General features: G+C 33.4%; 1 protein-coding gene and 1 long non-coding RNA gene across 2 annotated transcripts; both read left to right on the forward strand.

Moving 5' to 3' along the window:
* The first annotated feature begins 986 nt into the window (after positions 1 to 986).
* Positions 987 to 16,578, forward strand: LOC149415954 (uncharacterized). The gene is made up of 3 exons (XM_089641771.1): positions 987 to 1,140; positions 1,685 to 1,803; positions 16,513 to 16,578. The coding sequence occupies exons 1-3, from the start codon at positions 987 to 989 to the stop codon at positions 16,576 to 16,578; spliced, it is 339 nt and encodes a 112-aa protein (XP_089497897.1).
* A 2,161-nt stretch (positions 16,579 to 18,739) lies between these two features.
* LOC149415955 (uncharacterized) lies at positions 18,740 to 20,270 on the forward strand. Its single transcript, XR_016303692.1, has 3 exons — positions 18,740 to 18,826; positions 19,313 to 19,465; positions 19,551 to 20,270. It is a non-coding gene; the product is annotated as an uncharacterized LOC149415955 (long non-coding RNA).
* Positions 20,271 to 20,516: the final 246 nt, after the last annotated feature.

The following is a 20,516-nucleotide window of genomic DNA, read 5'->3' on the forward strand; positions in this document are numbered from 1 at the left end:
CACTATCAAATGAATCGGATACTTGAGTCGGGCCATGTCAAGAGTCAAAATAATAGAAGAGTATCTATGAGACGATTTATGAATGTGAATGAGGCAAGGAGTATGTGGTGTGACCGAGTTGTTTGGCAGTCAGTCATCTCTGTCTACCCCTTCCGAGAAACGGCGTGATGGTTATTTAGTTAATTGTTTTCAGTACCTACTTAGTTGAATGAAATAATAAAAATAATCTTTATAGTCTATGACTAAATATTGTCTATGTTCTTTTAACAACCCACTCCCTGTGGTTTATTTATGACACTCCCCTTCTATGCTCGTTCTCTTGTGGTCCTGTCGGCTTGAGTGAGTTATTGCGTCGTGAGTGGTATATCTATCCGTGCGTCACCTGCCAATCGTTTCATCCTCTTTACAAACTCTAATTCCACATAATATCCCTTACATTGTTCAACACACGCAGTTAAATATATTATCGGATGCTTTGATAGTTATTGGTAAGTTCTAATGCTGATATTTTCTACACGCGTATTTTGCTCAAATGCAGAACTGTGCTTTTTAACTTTAACCTAAGTTAGGGAATAACGCGTTCAGACGTATCAATTTTAGTTGATCAACTCGACGCTTGAAAGCGTATTGATAATTGTCGCAATAGGAATTTATTTATTATCAATTCCAAGCTGTATATTTTCTGGCCCACCAAACGATTTAGGTTGGACAACCGTGATATAGAGCCAGATTACTGTAGTCTAACTATTGATGACGATTCTGTCAACCGTTTTTAATTGTCTTAACTTAATGATCTATTAATTCAAAATTATATTCCTATTCTCAAATATTTGTTATGCATACATTTCATTGTTTTTACAGAATATTCCAACCCACTTAAAGCATTCATCCAAATTAGAGTTGCGTTGTTGATCCAACATTATGTTTCATGCAGTTTCAGCTAAATTTTTGGATTGAACCTATTTTAAAACCCTACCAGTCTTGCCATGGATCTATTTAATCCAGAGAATGTTTCCATCAAGATGGAACCAGGGCCACAGGAAGAATGTGGAGGTAAAACGCCATATGTGGATATGGACTTTGATCTCCCAGATGTAAAGAAGAAATGTTTGCAGTATGCGGAGAATACTCGGAAAGCCAGTAAGTGATATTGCACATGTAAAAAATGTAGCATGTAAACTTTTAATGTTTCTGACTCCATGTCCGTTTTGAATTGTTACTGAGGCATGAAGTATTCCCAACGTCCTATCTTGCCGTACTTTTGTATTGACCTTATTATGGCATTTACAGGAAACTGCCAAACTACAGCAACAGTTTTTTCAGCCTTATTTTGGGATATAATATAAGTTGCACTAAAAATAATATTGATTAATCGATAAAAAACATTATTTACAAAACTCTCTATGGAATGTGTTCAAGAGTAAATGTATTTCCTCCTTGAAGCATCGTTCATATAGCGTAAATCTGGTGATTTCTTAAATTAACCTTTTAAAGTCAGTTATCCAAATACCCGTTTCTATGTGGTTAATCAATGATATCTTCATTCGTACATTTTTTAATTTAATATTTTGGTACTTTAAAGTTTTTCGAAGCATTCTCTCGGAGAAGGACTGCTGTAATTTAAAATGTAAAATTTTCTACATCTGGGCATATCAATGTACGTATTGTTGTTTGGTTTTTGTAGGTAGCATTGAAGTGGAGACTGTTAGCTTCAAGATAGAACCAGGACCCCGAGAAGAAGACGGAGGGGGAATTCCTTATACGGAAATTGACGTCGAGCTGTCGGATGTTAAAAAGGAATGCGTAAAACGTTTTCATTTGACGAGACATATGGGTACACACAGTGCAGAAAAACCTTTTTCATGTTCCGACTGCAGCTATTCGTGTATTCGTAAGGATTATTTGATGACACACATGTGTACTCACAATGGGAAGAAACCGTTTTCATGTTCCGACTGCAGTTATTCATTTACTCTAAGGGGAAGTTTAACGAAACATATGCGGATTCACAGTACAAAAAAACCTTTTTTATGCTCCAACTGCAATTATTCATGTACTAAAATGGGAAGTTTGACGATGCACATGCGGACTCACAGTGGAGAAAAACCTTTTTCATGTTCCGACTGCAATTATTCTTGTTCTCAAAAGAAAGATTTGACGAAACACATGCGGACTCACAGTGGAGAAAAACCATTTTCATGTTCCTGCTGCAGTTATGTATGTACTGAAAGGGGACATTTGACGGTACACATGCTGACTCACAGTGGAGAAAAACCTTTTTCTTGTTCCGATTGCAACTATTCTTGTTCTCAAAAGCAAAATTTGACAAGACACATGCTGACTCACAGTGGAGAAAAACCTTTTTCATGTTCCGACTGCAATTATTCTTGTTCTCGAATGCAACATTTGACAAAACACATGCGGAATCACAGTGCAGAAAAACCTTTTTCATGTTCCGACTGCAATTTTTCTTGTTCTCAAAAGCAACATTTGACGAGACACATGCGGACTCACAGTGGAGATTAGATCAGATGTTCCAAAGAAATTATGATACAAGCGGAATCATTTACAGGATAGGCTTTCTTGAAACATATAACAAATCTTAGATCTGACGTGATAATAGGGAGTCTTTAGTATTCAAATATAATATCATTCATGAGTCGTTAACATCGTTTTTGTTTCCATAGAATTTTTCCTATTTTTTATCGCGTGGTATAATATTTGATTTGTTTTCATTAAAAACTAGAGAAACGATTATATTAAATTATTTTTAACAACATAATTGTTTGTCTCGAGTCCAGGAGCTAAAATAATCGTTACACGTTCATAAATACCATCTTTAAATTTTGCTGCATATAGCGTGAAACTAAAATTCAAACTCCACTCAGAACATGCGAATGGTTTCCTTCGAAATACGTCAGCAGATGGATCCATAATTTTTTTTTTAACATTCCTAATACAGAACCGTCTTTAATTTAAGAGTGAATCCTTGTACTGAAGTCCCAAATTTTAATAAAACCAGAACACGAAAATGGTATCCTCCAATTTTTGGAGCACGTAGTCTGCAACCAGATTTTTTTTATTTAACTATTAGGTATTTATTTCTTTTATATACTCAATGATATTATTATTATATTTATATTGACAGTTTATTTATAAACAAGTTCTGTTATGTAATTATTATTACGTGTGCCAGCTGTTTCGCTCTCTGAAGGCATTATCAAACTGTTTCATTACCACTTACAGACGATGTATTTATATGATTAGATAGGTGTTTGCAATAAAAAGATTTTATTGCTTTTATCTTTAATTATCTACTGTTTTCCCATACATATTTCTGAGAGAATTGACTGCAATCGTTAATGGTTATTACCCTTCTAAAAGTTTCCCTAATTAGTGTGTTGCTTAAGTTTGACTAAAGGTTATTATTCATTATTTAAAGGTTACAAAAATACCTTCATCGTGTCGTCTTGTAACGCTGCAATACTGTATGAGTTTTGGATGTTATTATGCATTTTTTTTAAATAGTTGTGAAATTTTTCACGGGTAATTGCAATTCTATCTATAAATATAGTAGATATGAGGGTTAAATAATAATTTGTGGATTGAACAGTCTTTTGTGAAAGTACCTGTAAAAACTAGCACTGATGAAATCCTTAACAAACTTAATATCATGTCACTTAAACAACTCTTTTCTAAAACAATACTCCTTTACATTCATAAGTACAAAACACAATAAATAACAACTAACAAATATATATAAAAACACCAGATCTCAGGGTCCAAAACATGGCATCGTGGCCTCGTCTCTAACGGTGAGATTCTGGCGCAAATCAATTTATTTGTCCCAGAGTCTCACTCTCGGGCACGTCACCATAACATATTATATTGCCGATTGAGTCGTACAAATCTGTACCTGAATTCGCCCGTGGGAAGAGCGATACGCTATTTAAATATATTAGATAAAAAATTTGACATATTCTTCGGAAAATTCAATGAGTTTGTAAGGTTTTTGGCACTACATTCTCACTGTGAAAATGGTACTTTTACAATTAGTTAGATAAAATATCTGTAATGTTCTAAAATTTTTGTACACAAATAAAATAAAATATCCAACAAACAACTACAACATACAACATTTGGGCAAAAAACCTTCCTATTGTTACTAAACTTTACAGTAAAATCCCACTCGCATTCAAAACTCACAACAATATTTACAAAGCTGAATACAAAACATACTGAGATCATAAAAATAGATAAATGCAGACTGGAACCACTCAACTGAACATAAAAACACCATGTAGTATATCTATAATTATATCAGAAAAAAAACGTATTAACGTCTGCTATAATTTAATAAAAATCAACTTAAAACTTAAGTGTACTAAACTCAAAGATCTAAACTATTAGAAATCAAAGACCGCGCTTCAAATCAGTGCATTTATATCTTGTGAAGTGCTATTTTTTCATGTTTTTTTGTCTTCACAAAGAAATTGCATGTTAACTGTCAAAAAAAAAACCAAATAATAAAAATAAATCTGTCATTCTGTACTAAAACGAGCCAGCTGTTAAAAAATACAAAAGTGCCTAAACTGTGTTGAAACTATCAATATTAAACATCATTCAATCAATTTTATTCACAGCGAAATCACTTTTTATAAATTTATTTCAACATGAATACACTATGCATCGTTTGCGACAAAAATATTGACAGTCCAACCGAATTCATATCTTGTGTTGTCTGTGATAATGGCTATCATCTTGTTTGTGCAGAGATTGGTGAAAACATACGTGGTGCTCGTAATTCTCAGTGGAAATGTAATAAATGCTCTAAAGCTTTTACTAAAAAAAAGACCAGGAATATGAATTATTGTGATGAAAAAATCGATCAAGAACCATCTACCGGCAAACCTACCAAACATCTAACTCAACAGTCAACAGACGCAGAGAAATTTCCTTCATCAACCGCAGATGGCGCAAGCGGTATACTAACGTCAGATAAGTTTATTTTAGAATTAAACAATTACAAAAAAACAATAATGGATTTTGTGGAACAAAAATATGATTCGATTATCGCACAAAACAAAGAAATCCTTGATTCATTTAAATTTTTAGCGGATCGGCAAGACCTTCTAAAAAAACGAATAACTGACATCGAATCCTCGCAAGAAAGGGTCATTACTGATATGCTAGAATTAAAAAAAACAAAACGCTGTATTAGAAAATACTACTTCTCATCAGGACGACAAAATTGACCGGCTGGAGTACATTACACAGATGTGTAATATCGACATCAGAGGCATCCCTGAAGCAAACAATGAAAATATTATGGAAACTCTTAAAAAAATATCAAAAATCATAAATTACGGAGATACCACGATACCTTTACAATCTGAAATCAATAAAATGTACAGACTAGGACCAAAACTGTCCGAAAAAAATCCCAGATCTGTAATAGTGTCGTTCAATAGTATTAAATCTCGAGATGACTTCCTACTCAAAATCAAAGACTATAAAAAATCCTCTACCTCCAGTTCAAGCAAACTCAATACAGCAGATCTAGGGCTATCTCAAGAAGCAAAACGGATTTACGTGTCAGATCATCTAACGCAAAAAGGAAAATTCTTACTCTCCCAAACTAAAAAATTCGCCAGAGAAAATAACTACAAATACTCTTGGTCATCATCGGGGCGCATTCTGCTAAGACATACGGATACATCCAAAATTATTACGATTAAAAACATCACTGATCTTGATCGAGAAAAACGCCAACAACTGTGACAGATGATAAAAAGTACCTCAACATTTATTGCACTGCTAAACAAAAATAATCCGGATAATATCATATTCATCGCAAGTTTTCTCATGAGTTTTTTCTTTGTCTTTAAAAATAATAATGTTTTAATTGAAAATAATGCATTCTTACTCTTTTTAGGAGTTCTTTCATGTAGCAACAATATCAGTGTGAAAATTGTTTATATCAGTATTCACTATTTTTATTATAATTTACCTCCTTTGACTGTAACTCACGTTTCTTTAGCTCTCTCTAAAAAAAAATTATATATCTCCATAAATAATACTTTCACTACAAGTTTTTATTTGAATATTACCGCTATATACTTTTCACACACCCTAAGCATAATACCTAATATTTATCAAAATAATTCATTCTTACTTTCATTATTAGCTTTCCCTAGTAACATCAAAATTATTATAAAAATTGCGAATCTTACAATTAAAAATTCTAACCATACTCTTCCTCTAAGCAACAAAAACCACCCTGTTTTAGTATTCTTTAAAATATCTGTTTACTGTGTAAATATTATTCTTCCTGCATGTTCTCGTAGGAATCAGAGTAGTAAATCTTATTTACTCACTATATGATGCTCTTATTTTCTTCAATAATCTTTTATTTTGGCTAACTTTTATTATATTCACTTGTATTTACAGAATTTACATTAACTACAAATGCTCGAGCTCTGTCAAAATAATGTTTTTGTATTTCTCAAAAACCTTTACTACTGTTTTATTTACATATTTTATTCGCACATTTTTAATCATACTTTTGCATTTTTCACATGTTACTAAATTTAATTATTGTCCTTTATCACACCTAACAATTACAATCAGAAGCATTATACACTATAGTATGCACTTTACGGTTAAACTATATTTTAAGTTGGAATACTATGTATCAACATTATCATTCATGTTATATAATGTTCTCTCATTATCTCATAATAATGCACTCTCTCTATTCTCTCTCTCTGTGCTTCAATCAAACTCATATGTACGTATCACAAGCAGCGAGAATCTTTGTAAGATTATGTTCCCAGCAAATCTATGTAAATCTGTAAAAAATCTTAATTTACATAAATATGTCCTAGTATTGGTTCTTCTTTGCATTTTTCGCATGTTATGGTATTTAATTATTGTTTATTGGCATTTTTTTTCGCATCAACTCCTCTACAGAATCAGCACATACTTTACATTTGGCCATTTTATTGTTTTCATATTTATTGTATTTGCAGCCTTCATGACAGATATCTACATAATCATCAACTGCTTAGATTGCTCTATACAAAACATACCAACACCATCATCTTTTATAACATCTTTTATATCTAATATAATTAGTGGAATCAACTTTCATCTCGAAGTAAAATACGCATCATACTCGAATTATCAGAACTCACAATCTACTATACAATATATTAATAAAACACTGATTAACAACACAGTAATTTACACTTTCGTTTTTAACTTTTTGTTTGCAGACTTTTCGCAAAAGAACTACGGGTTCACCACCACACATCATAGTAAATTTAATCATAATTATGTTTCAGTTACCTTCGGATAATTACAATGATTCTGTAATTAGCATTAATATGAATATAATTCGAGATCTGGAGAATTTAAACAACTATAACTGGGACTCATATAGTCTAAAAATCATACACCAGAATATTAGAAGCATATCAAATCTCGATGACTTTACAATTTTTCTTGATCAATTTAATTCATCTTTCGATGTTATAATATTAACCGAATGCTGGTTAAATAAATACTACACCGTAAAATCAATCCACAATTACTCTGAATATCACACCACAACCAACCTTAACAAATCTAGTGGAATTGTTATCTACATCAAGGACGGAATTAAAGCTCATGTAGAGGAAATTACTTTAGCACAATCAAACTGTATGAAAATAGTATTGAATAATAACATATGCATATTTGCCATTTACAGATCTCCTTCCTTCATCAATATTGACCCCTTCCTTTCTTCATTGCAAGCAATTTTAAACAATGCGAAAACATTTGAACAGCAAATTATAATGGGAGATTTAAACATTAACACTATCCCTGACTACCACCGTCAATCAATCGATTATCTATGTCTACTCGCGGAAAATGGTTTCACACAGACTATTAACAGCTTTACTCGTGAACAGGGCTCGAGTAAATCCTGTCTTGATCACATCAATGTAAAAAATATTAACTTTATTGACACTTTTGTTATACACTCAACTATTTCAGACCACTATACAACATCTATTTGTCTTAAAAACAAGCCTCCCATTTCTTCGAAAATTAAATACGTTGCTTAAACTAATTTCAACAAGTTAATTGAGGACTTGAGCGCAGAAAACTGGCTAAATGTTCTAGATAAATCAGATACTGACTTAGCAATGAAAGAATTTATTATCAAACTACACGAGTATATATCAAAACACACAAGTAATATAACCGTATCTAATAAACAAATTAAATTCACACCATGGATCACCCTGGGGCTAGTTAAATCGATTCACAGAAGAAATCATCTTCATGAAAAGGCAAAAACATATCCTGAGAATTTGATATTACAATGTTATTATAAAAAATATAGGAATTTGTGTAAGAAATTAATTACATCGGCGAAAGAAAATTATTATAAAAAACTCATTTACGAAAACAACTGCAATCCAAAACGTTTTTGGGATACCTTTCGCAACATAACCAAATCCAAAATCAATAAATCTTCTGAAATAAAATCGCTATACATTAACACATCAAACTCTGAAGTCCCCAAAGATATGGCAAACTTTGCAAACAGTTACTTTTCATCTGTGGGTGACACACTTGCGAAAAAAATTCTCGATAAGTGTAAGAAATCAGAAACCGCTCTCGCCAATTTAACGATCCCTAGGATCGGTCACAAAATAGACTCAATCACAACTTCAACTAACGAAGTCATGAAGATAATTGACGACCTTAAGTCATCAAAAGCATGTGGTCCCGATAAGATTTCATCAAATCTTCTAAAAATCATTAAAGTATACATAGCCATACCGATTGCGTTCATTGCGAATCCAAGCTTTAAATCAGGGAAATTCCCTAACCATTTAAAGCAGTCAATCGTCATTTTACTGCATAAAAGTGGGGACAAATCACTGATACATAATTACCGGCCTGTTTCCTTGCTCAACTCTGTCTCTAAAATTATGGAGAAAATTGTAAAGAACCGTCTCATCCTTTATCTCGAAAATAACAACATCCTTTCTAGTAGACAATTCGGCTTTCGCAAAGGTTTAAGCACTGAAAACGCCATCGCTAATTTGACAAAAATCATCTCTAATAATCTAGATAAAGGTAATAAATGCATTGCACTTTTTTTAGATCTAGCTAAAGCGTTCGACACTATCTCGCACAAAATTCTGCTGAATAAACTACAGTGAATTGGGATACAGGGTCAAATTTTCAAGTGGTTTGTTAGTTACCTAGAAAACAGGAGCCAAAGAGTGGATATTAACGGTACTCTAAGTGATCCAGCCAATATTAAATATGGCGTACCGCAAGGAAGTACACTAGGTCCCATATTGTTTAATGTTTATATAAATGACTTATGTAATACTTCATTTGCAGACCACATTATTACATTTGCTGACGACACAGTACTTTTATTCGAAGGCAAAACCTGGAATGAGTCTTGCATTAAAGCTGAATTTGGCATAAACAAAGTTAAACAGTGGCTAGATAGTAATCTCCTCACTCTAAACTCGGATAAAACGAAATTCATCTGCTTCAGTTCAACTCAAGCGGGTCAACCACAAGAAATTATTAACATTAGAATACACCATTGTTACGACACTATTACATGTAAATGCAATACCTTAGAATGTGTGGACAATATAAGATACCTAGGAATTATCATTGATAAATTTCTGAGATGGGACAAACACATAGCCTTTACTTCCACAAAGGTCAGGAAACTTACACATCTGTTTATAGCAATAAGAAATATTCTATGTATAAATGATTTGAAACGAATTTACTTTGCAATGTGCAATTCCATACTAGACTATGCTTCCTTAGGTTGGGGAGGTTGTGCTAAAACCATACTCGATCCCTTAGCTATGTTGGTGTTATTAGTATAATGTTATCTATGGCCATTTCCTAATATATTGTCTGTGCTACACAAACCCTGGCTGTCACCACTTGTCAACAGATCGCCAGCTGGGCTGGTTTAATAAATAACATATCAAATACAAACGTGTTATAATATTCGTTCACCACAATACAACATGGTGTCAGGTGTGGGGAAGTTACTTTTCTAGGTCATATCTTTAGCAGTCAAGGGATCAGGCCAGATGAGTCAAAGATTAGAGCTATTCGAGAATTACCTACTCCCACTTGTAAGAAAGACTTACAACGGTTTTTAGGTATGATTAATTACTTGGGATCTTTTTATCAAAGATTTGTCAAAAGAAACAGAACTTTTAAGGACTTTGCTAAAGAAAGACGTCAGCTGGCAATGGGATGCCAATCACGATCAGTCCTTTGTCAATTTAAAGAAAATTATAAGTTCATCTCCAGTACTTATTAATTTTGACATTAAAAAACCGTTAAAATTATCAGTAGATTCTTCGCAGAGCGCAGTGGGCGCAGTTATTTTGCAGGAAAGTAGACCGATTGCTTATGCGTCAAAAACACTAACGTCCAGTCAGCAAAATTATGCACAAATAGAGAAGGAATTATATGCAATTTTATTCGGTTGTCGAAAATTCCATCAATATATTTATGGCCACGTGGTAAATGTTGAAACAGATCATAAACCACTAGTCACACTTTTTAAGAAATCACTTTCTGAAGTTCCCGCAAGGTTACAACGAATGATGATGTCTCTACAATGCTACCATTTAGACGTCAGATATGTACCTGGTAAATTTATGTATATTGCCGATACGTTATCTAGAGCGCCGTTACCTGATACAGAAATAACAGATGCGGAAAAAGAAATTGACATACATATCAATTTACTGATGTCAAGTCTGGCAGTTTCAGAAGAAAAACTGAAATTAATCACTGAGGCGACGAAACAAGATCAGTCTTTATTAACTTTAATGAAATATTATAAAACCGGTTGGCCGTCAAATAAAAATGTAATTGAACCCTGCGTTAAACCATACTGGAATTTTCAAGCAGAAATTCATGTTGTCAATGATCTGGTATTTAAGGGACCTAGTTTATTTATACCGTCAATGTCCTGAAATTTTAAAAGATGTACATAAAGGTCACTTAGGTATGTCAAAAGCAAAAAGTCTAGTCAGAAATATGATTTTTTGGCCGAATATTAACTCTGATATTAAAAACATTGTCGATCAATGTCAGATTTGTACTAAATTTAAACCTAATAACCCGTCACAGCCTCTTTTGCCCCATGGTATCACTAATTTTCCCTGGGAAAAGGTAGGTGTAGATTTAATGCATTTCAACAACTCAAATTATCTCATTGTTACTGATTATTATTCAAAATACATCGAAAATTCAATGTTACACAATTATAACGCGGAAACTGTAGTCACACACTTAAAATCTATATTTTCACGTCATGGGATACCGTTAACGCTTGTTAGTGATAATGGACCACCATCTCAATCAGCCATTTTTAAAAACTTTTTATATGAGTGAGATATTGAACATATCACCACTAGTCCAAACTATCCTCAGTCAAATGGTCAAGCTGAGAGTTCAGTAAAAATAGTAAAGAATATTTTAAGAAAATGCCTTGAATCCAAAACTGATCCGTATCTTGCTATGTTACATTACAGAAATAGTCCAAAAAATAATTTTCCATCCCCTGCAAGCCTCTTAATGTCACGTCAACTTAGATGTAATTTACCCGTAACATCCAGTCAACTTAGACCAAAAGTCGTGCGATTTGAAGAATATGAAGATAAATTTAAGGGTCGTCAAAACAAAATGAAAAAATATTTTGACAAAAAGGTTCGGAACTTGTCTGAGTTGAAGATAGGCGATAAAGTAGTTTTTAAAAAAGATGTGTCAAGTTCATGGTCACCAGCTACTGTAGTAGAAATTGTTAAAGGATGCCCAAGGTCATATATTGTTGAAACTCCCGATGGTTCAAGATATCGCAGGAATAGGAAACACTTAAATTTAGACAGATCACGTCAGGAATCATCATCACCGCTGAATGGAAATAGTTCATCGAAGAAAGGTGTACGTTTTGACAATGATTTTCATTCCATCCCGTTTTATCCAGGTCCTACAACTTCTGATGAGCTTACAAACAATGAGGCAAGCATTCGAACTCGTTCGGGCAGAATTGTTAATAAACCTGATAGATATAATCCATCTGATTATAATTAAATTTGGTAATTGTATTTCACTTACAGTTTATTACTATGTCATGAATTATGTTTATTTGAAAAGAAAAATTTATATTTGTAATGTTCATCTTGTCTTGACTTGTTTTTCTTTATTATGGGACTGGGACACGGTCAAGCGGCTTGATCGCAAGCACGTAGTTTATTGTCTATGGCACTTTGTGTCAAGCATTTTGACCGTGTACCGAAGCTGGCTTGTAAGCATTGCGCAATTCTACGTGCTTGCGGCGGGGCTTGATGCGAATTTATATTTTTGTGGGAATAGACAAACGACAATAGACAAATAAATATCACGTATCATAAACAATGATATAAATTGAATAAAATTGTTATAAAATAGGTACTTAGTTATTGTTTTTGTGTTCAATTTGTAGAAATCCATCTAATTTAAAAATTCTGGAAGTATTTTAGTATTTTTTAATAATTATGACAGCGGTTTTCAAGGTCATTAATAATCAAACTGTAGAATAAATAATTTTCTGAATTTTCAATGGAGAAAACATATTTTTTGTATGAATACCGCACAAGATATTCATACAAAAAATAGCTGTAGCCTGTAATACACTTTGCAAATGCTCATGGGTAAAGCGGTACCTTAACTTGTACCATTCTTGACACCAAATTCGTTTCTTTTTATTATTTTATTCAAACATAAAGCTAACGTAAGAGCCAAGAACGCTTTGTCTTTGACAGATTCCATTTTGCCGCGAGTCACGAAATGACAGGAAGGCATAGAAGTACATATACATAGACCACCACGAAATCACAAGAAGGCGCGGCCATGCTTGACGGAGAGGCTTGATGCGGGCTGTCAAGCCGCTAAGCATAGACAATAATAGACAACAATAGACAACAATAGACAAAAAAACTACGTGCTTGCGATCAAGCCGCTTGACCGTGTCCCAGTCCCATTAGGAAAAGAGGGATGTTGGTGTTATTAGTATAATGTTATCTATGGCCATTTCCTAATATATTGTCTGTGCTACACAAACCCTGGCTGTCACCACTTATCAACAGATCGCCAGCTGGGCTGGTTTAATAAATAACATATCAAATACAAACGTGTTATAATATTCGTTCACCACAATACAACAAGCTAAATCCCAGAAATCGCTTATAAGAGTCATACTGAAAAAACCTTTCAGGTACCCCAGCGATTCATTGTTCGCAGAGTTTCGTGTTCTTGATGTAAGACAATTATATATGAGGAAAATCATATTACATACTCAAAAACAGAGGCACTACTTAGCTTCCGTAAACCACTGTCATAATACAAGACATGCAAAAAAAAACCCAACAGTTCCGCCCACCACTTCCTCATCTTTAGCACAGAGACAATTCTCATACTTAGGCCCTAAACTGCTCAATCTCATACCTGATGCATGGAAGGCAAAGAGTACTAATATTCTGCGTATGCAGGTAAACAATTGGCTTCTGGTCTTGGGGAGAGCTGAATGCGAGAATATGCTAAAAAACAGTAATTAAATTGTAAATTTTGTTTTCTTTACATTCTTCTTTACATTTTAACTTATATTGGTATTATATTAGCATTACAGGAACTGTATTTTTACATAAAGAAAGTTCGAAAATTGTTCAATTCTTCGTGATATTTTTCATTAAAGGAAAAGTTCCTTCTTTACTTTCATTTTTTATTTTTTGTTATTTTTCATTTCCTTGTTTTAATTTTAATATTTCTTTAGTTTATTATATCAGCTAAACAATAGTAAAAAAAAAAAAAAATATGTCGTGGTATAACTGAAAGTATACTAGATTATGAATATACATTTGTATTACTTTACTAACAGAATTTCTTCAATTCAGTTTCATTTTCAAATTCATTTTCTTGTTTTTATCTATTAATATTTCTTTAGTTTATTATGTCAGCTAAACAATAGTAAAATATGTCGTGATATAACTGAAAGTATTCTAGAATATGAATATACATATGTATTTTTTTTAACAACAGAATAGTCAACACTATAATTTTACATGTAAAAACATTATCATATTGGAATGTCCTAAAACGGGCAATCGCCTAGTTGGACATTTTAAGTTCATTAATTGTATTATGTAATATTTACAAACAAACAAAAAAATAAAAATAAATAAATAAAATACGATATATTTATATTATCCATACAACTAAATTTTAATTATACATTAATGAAATCCTCAGTACGGGAGATCCCAGTGAGGATATCATTATATCTATTTGTCACAATAAGTAGATAATAAAACACCTATTTTCATTATTATTATACTAATACTATTCTATGTGAAATCTTTGAAATGTAACATTTCTAAACAATGTGGCTTGAAGGATTTTACCAAAACACTGTCAATATGATGTCAAGGTCTACAAAAGACTTATCAGCCACACGTCTTCTAGTCAAATCATTTAATATTATTTAATGAGGCGAATCACAATAAATCCTTCAGAAAATTCAGCCCCTATTTACGTTTGAAGAATACCGCAACGGCTCCCAAATATCAAAATGATTGGAGAGAGCGTGCTTTGTACCAAGTTGGTGAAGAACTTAGGACTTGTATACTGAAAAAAATATATCCAGCAAAAGTTATAATTCACAAATCGTGAAATAAGTTATTTTTTCTCAATAATTATAAAAATAAATTAACTAAAAAGTGATTACTACTCATTAAAATAGTAACTTTGTTATATAATGCCATTGAACATTCACACTTATCCTATTTATGCTCTATTTGGGGCTTTGCCTCAAAAAAACTGATGGCTGTCCTGCAGGTGGTCCAAAACCGAGAACTCGAGAATGTTCTTGGTCTTCCATGTGACACATGTCATGGAAATCTATTCAATTTCCAGCATCCTTCCAATCATAGTCCTTCCCAAACGAGAAATCACGACCACCACCCTACAAATTACCCAACAATCAACCCACACTAAAATCAAGCTACTTTATAATCGAAACATCCACAACCACAATACTCGGTATAAAATCCGGATTCCTCTAACACACGCTACGAAATATGGAATAAAATCTCTCAACTATATTGCCTACACACTCTACAACTCTCTTCCAGATGTGTATTAAAACAGCCAGCAAAATCCAATAATTCAAAGTAATGCTTTAAAAGAATATTTTTTAAAAACATAAAAACGAAAATACATAATTCTTGTCGTGTTGTACATTGTTTTGTTTTTTTTCTCTCTCCTTTTCTATCCCCTGTATTTGTAATCGGGCATAATCTATTTTTACCAATGTATTAGTGGGTGTAATCGCAAGAGGCGAGTCAAGATTGGACTGTAAAATATTAATTGTGAACTTGGAAGATGACACAACTGTGGTTGGAGATTGTGAACATGGAGTAACGAAAGAATCCGACTTACCCCTTTGATATTATTCAAAGATGTTGATGGTTGGTTTCACTCACAGGAGATATGATTTATTTCATGCACAAGCTTCCATAATATCCAGGTTAGATACGAAAGACACTGAGGGAACCGAATATATTCACTGCACAGGCCTTCTATCCTGAGTTATATCAATAACGGCAATGAATACAAATAGATGTTCATTAAACAGGCTGCATCAATAAACTGGTTTGACAGCCACTTTTATTGTTGTAAAATGTCACACAAACACGTGGGTATAGACAGATAATTATAGGTACTTGAGGTAAATAGGATAGGAAAAATTGCAAGGACAATGTATGGAAAATTAATAGTTACGTTAACAGTGGGTAAGTAACTTTTTCTAAATTCCTTCATTGGCTCTGTGCTTATGTGTATATCCCTGTATGTTTCCTTATTTTGTTTCTTGCCTCCTGTTTGTTCTACTTAACCTACCTTTTTCTATTTTTGTACTTTTTCGAATGTGAAACTTATAATTTTAATATCAAAATACAAATGTATAATTATACCTGTTAAATCCCATTTATGTATTGTAAGTTCCTCTCGTCCTAAAATGAGTTTTGTAACTCATCGGGATTGATCTAGCAAAAAAATAAAAATAAAAAGCGCTACTAAATTTTTTCGAATGCCAATGTTATATTCTTTTCAGAGAAAAACATTGAAACGAAATACTTAATATTTTCCGCAATTTGCAGAATTCTATCTCGAGGACGCTGATATTAATGATTTAACGCTCTCATCCAATCCTCTCACACTACTTATTTTTACAGTCGTGGATGGTTATATATATTATACTTTAATGTTATTTTAATTTTTACAATACTTTGTACTTCATCCTGCTGAAGAAACCATTGCTTCGGAAACACTTTGATTTGTATCATTAAATAATTAGTTGTTTAAACTAATTGTTTCAATCATATTTGATTTGAATAAACATGTGGTGATCCCCAGGGGACAAACCTTGGTCCTCTGTTGTTGTTCCTCATACTTACACCTATAGACGACATCCAGATCTGAGTAAAATATGGCAGGTGTTTGATATTTGCGGATGACCTCAAACAACTGTTGGAAATAATCTCTCACCAAGACTGCTCATAAATACAATCTGACCTTAATGCTGTAGCAGAATGGATAAGTAAAAGCTATAAAAACAAGTTAGGATTTAATTTAATTTATTTGTCAGAAAAAAACAGTTTATTTTTACCATACAATATAATATTCAGATAAAGACCGAACAAATCTCATTTTTAAGTTGATTAAAAATAGTTTTTGTTAATGTCTTACAAATAATTAGTGAGAAAGGGGAATAATGACCTATAATCACTCCCAAAGGCATATGGTTTAAGTACCTACATCATATATGTCAAAAATTATTCCGAGATAATATATCTTCATCTTTACCACACAACAAGTGTTTTTACTTACCTCAAAAAGTGACTCCTGACCACCAGCTGCCTCACCTCGCCTAGTCTCTGCTCCAAACCATCTGGCGACCGCAAAGTGCCAGAAGCGAGCAGAGGCGAAACACATCCAGCGCTCACCATCTACCAAGCAATGGGTGCGGGAGATAGAATTTCAACTATCATAATCACCATAAAAACGGATTTTTACCAAACTACTATCATCATCATCATCGTAAAGGAGCATTCTCGTAGGTTGAAGACACGGTTTGGGAACATTGAACATAACATAGTTTAACCACATATCAAATGTTCGATGCAGCTTGCTTCAATCTCCTGGGGTTTATCATCAGAACATCCAAACAGTATATTGACCAAATTGCAATGACAACCATGTTCCACGGCGTTATTAGTAAGTTGGAAAATACTGGTGGTACAATGCCCTCCACACTAAACTAAATATATAAATATCTTAGAACATGTACCTATGTAAATGAACATTCTCTTTCGTTGTATGGGATGACAGCCATTTAAAATAATTTCCGGTGATGATGTTTTCTTATGTTGGTATTCCTGACACCATACGAGTGGCTAGAAGAGACGTTATTACCATTTACTCTACGCAAATTAGGTAGGTACTATTTTGCCGGAAATCTGGAAATAAAATTAACTAAAGGTATGTCATGTCAGGCATGTCATTTCAATACAAAATATATTTCTACCAAGGTTAGGTTAGGTTATTATATATAAATAAATGTTAAAAAGAAATTATAAAACTATTTTATAAAGACTTTTTAAATCTATTTAAAAAAATTGTCAAAAATTCCATACTGGCTTTGAGTGGTGATTTTGGATTACCCATTTCGTAGCTTCTATCATAAATCTCCGTAGAAACCCCAAATTCGATGCAATATCTTATTTGATTAAATATAATTTAGAAGCTGCATAACTCGACACAGGAATTCCTTAGTGAGATAAGCATAGGAGTAAAAAAAGAAAAGATTTTCAACAATCGAGTTGGTAACACTGCCTATCAATTAGTATTATAAAATTGTTGATTCATTTTTCTTCACCGCTAATAGTTTCACCCTGTTCATTTCTATATAATATACCTTACACTGTTTTTACCCTGGCAGTTATATGTATCATCACAAGCTTGTGATAGTTACTGGTAAGTTCTAATGCTGATATTTTCTACCGGAGGTACCACGGTAGGTATTCATTTTGGTACGGCTCTTATTCCAAATCAAACTAAGCGACTACTGTTCTTTAATTTAGACTCAAATACACAACTGCACTGTGTTATACCTGAACTAGATTAACTTGCGTCAATCGGTTAAAAAAAATCATGTAACATTTTATCTTAGGGACGTTCAAACTGTCAATTTGACGTCTAGTTATTTTTGGATAGGTTTCCAATGCGTTGATTCAAATAATAACAAATATAACAACATAATCTGTTAAAAGCATTAATGCAATGTTTATAGAGAGATACAGAGTAATTCGATGATTGTCATAATGGTTTTCAAATGAATTATCTTCAAGGTCACAATTACAATTAGGTAAAATATGTGACAGTTTTGACAGAATATTGAAAACCAAAGAAAGTATTCAAATATCATGCAATTTATAGTTCCGTAATTACAATAATCGGTTTGAGGTATGTTTCTTAGGGCCTAAACCAATTACCGAACGTTACCCCAGCAGAGCCATGGATCTATTAAATCCAGATACTGCTTCCATCAAGTTGGAACCAGAGCCCCAGGAAGTAGACGGAGGTGAAATACCCTATACGGATATAAATGTCGACCTCCCAGATGTAAAGAAGGAATGCTTGCGGTGTGCTGAGAGTACTTGCACTGCCAGTAAGTTGCGTTGTATTTGTACAAAAATCTAATTTTTTAATTCCGATGTTTGAAATCCATGTCTGTTTTGAGATGTAACGCAGACAATGCATAATACCCTTATTCAGAACCTTAATACGTATCTTACAGAAAACTACCAAACTACAGCAAATTTTTAACATGCTTACGATAACCTCCCAAGCTTTCACTTTACTTTATTTGGACGTGATATAAGTAACATGTATTATACATTGAAAATACACATAAAATTTATGGAAAAAACATTATTCCATCGAATACAAACAACAAAACTTCATACGGAATGTGGTCAAGAGCTAATGGTTTTCCTTCTTGGAACATTGATCCCTGAAGCGGAAATCTGTGTTCCTTCTTATTTCTTTAAGTGTCTTATACAAATTCTCGCATACACATGGTTATTCAATCGTATCTTTAATTGTATGTGGCATGCAAATGATCACTGTACCTACTGTTGTTTTGTCTTTCCAGGTAGTGTTGATGTGAAGACTGTTACCATCGAGGAGCAACCAGAACCCCGAGATGAAGATGAAGGGGGAATTCTTTATGTAGAAACTGACAGAGACTTGCCTGATGTTAAAAATGAAAGCTTAAAACACTCTCAAAGAGTTACCCAGACAACAGGTAAATAACGAATCATGCTGTCTTTTTTATCGTTTTTATGAATCAACTGTGCTTAAACTATAGATTTATTCTCAATATTTTTCAGATCTATTAACAGATTCGACGACACGCATTGAAAAACTATTATCTTGTCCCCATTGTAACTACTCCTGCTCCTATAGGGCAACGTTAGAACTTCACTTACGAACTCATACTGGAGAAAAACCATTTTCATGTTCCAAATGCAGCTATTCATTCTCTCAAAGGGGGAGTTTAAAGATGCACATGCTGACCCACACCGGAGAAAAGTCTTTTTTATGTTCCACCTGCAATTTTTCATTTTTTCGAAAGGCAGATGTGACGAGACATATGCTGACTCACACTGGAGAAAAGCCTTTTTCATGTTCTGATTGCTGCTATTCATGTTCTCAGAGGGGGAGTTTGAAGAGGCATATGCTGACCCACACTGGAGGAAAAACTTTTCCATGTTCCTACTGTAACTATTCATTTTCTCGAAAGGGACATTTGACTCCTCATATGCTGACGCATAGCAAAGAAAAGCGTTTAACATTTTCCGATTGCGATTATTCATTTTCTCGAAAAGAAGTTTTGACGAGACACATGGTGACTCACAGTAAAGAAAAATCTTTTACATGTTCCGACTGCAAATATTCATTTTCTCGAAAGGGAGATTTGACGAGGCACATGCTGACTCACAGTCGAGAAAAACCTTTTTCATGTTCCGAATGCAGCAATTTATTTTCTCAAAAGGGGAGTTTAAAGAGGCACCTGCTGACCCACACTGGAGAAAAATCTTTTTCTTGTTCCGACTGCAATTTTTCATTTCATAGAAAGGAAGATGTGAAGAGGCACATGCTTACCCATACGGGAGAAAAACCTTTTTCATGTTCCAATTGCAAATTTTCTTTCTCTCGAAAGGCACATTTGACGCAACACATGCTGACCCACACTTGAAAAAAACCATGAAAGAGAGAACCGCAGGAATGGCGATCTGTATAGTATTTGTCGTCCGTGTTTTGTTCTTTTGAGTGAAAAATGGTCTTTTTTCTTT

The sequence above is a fragment of the Hesperophylax consimilis genome, chromosome 17 (genome assembly GCF_061612785.1).
Source record: "Hesperophylax consimilis isolate HC1 chromosome 17, BYU_Hcon_1.0, whole genome shotgun sequence".
NCBI classification, from domain to species: Eukaryota; Metazoa; Arthropoda; class Insecta; order Trichoptera; family Limnephilidae; genus Hesperophylax; species Hesperophylax consimilis.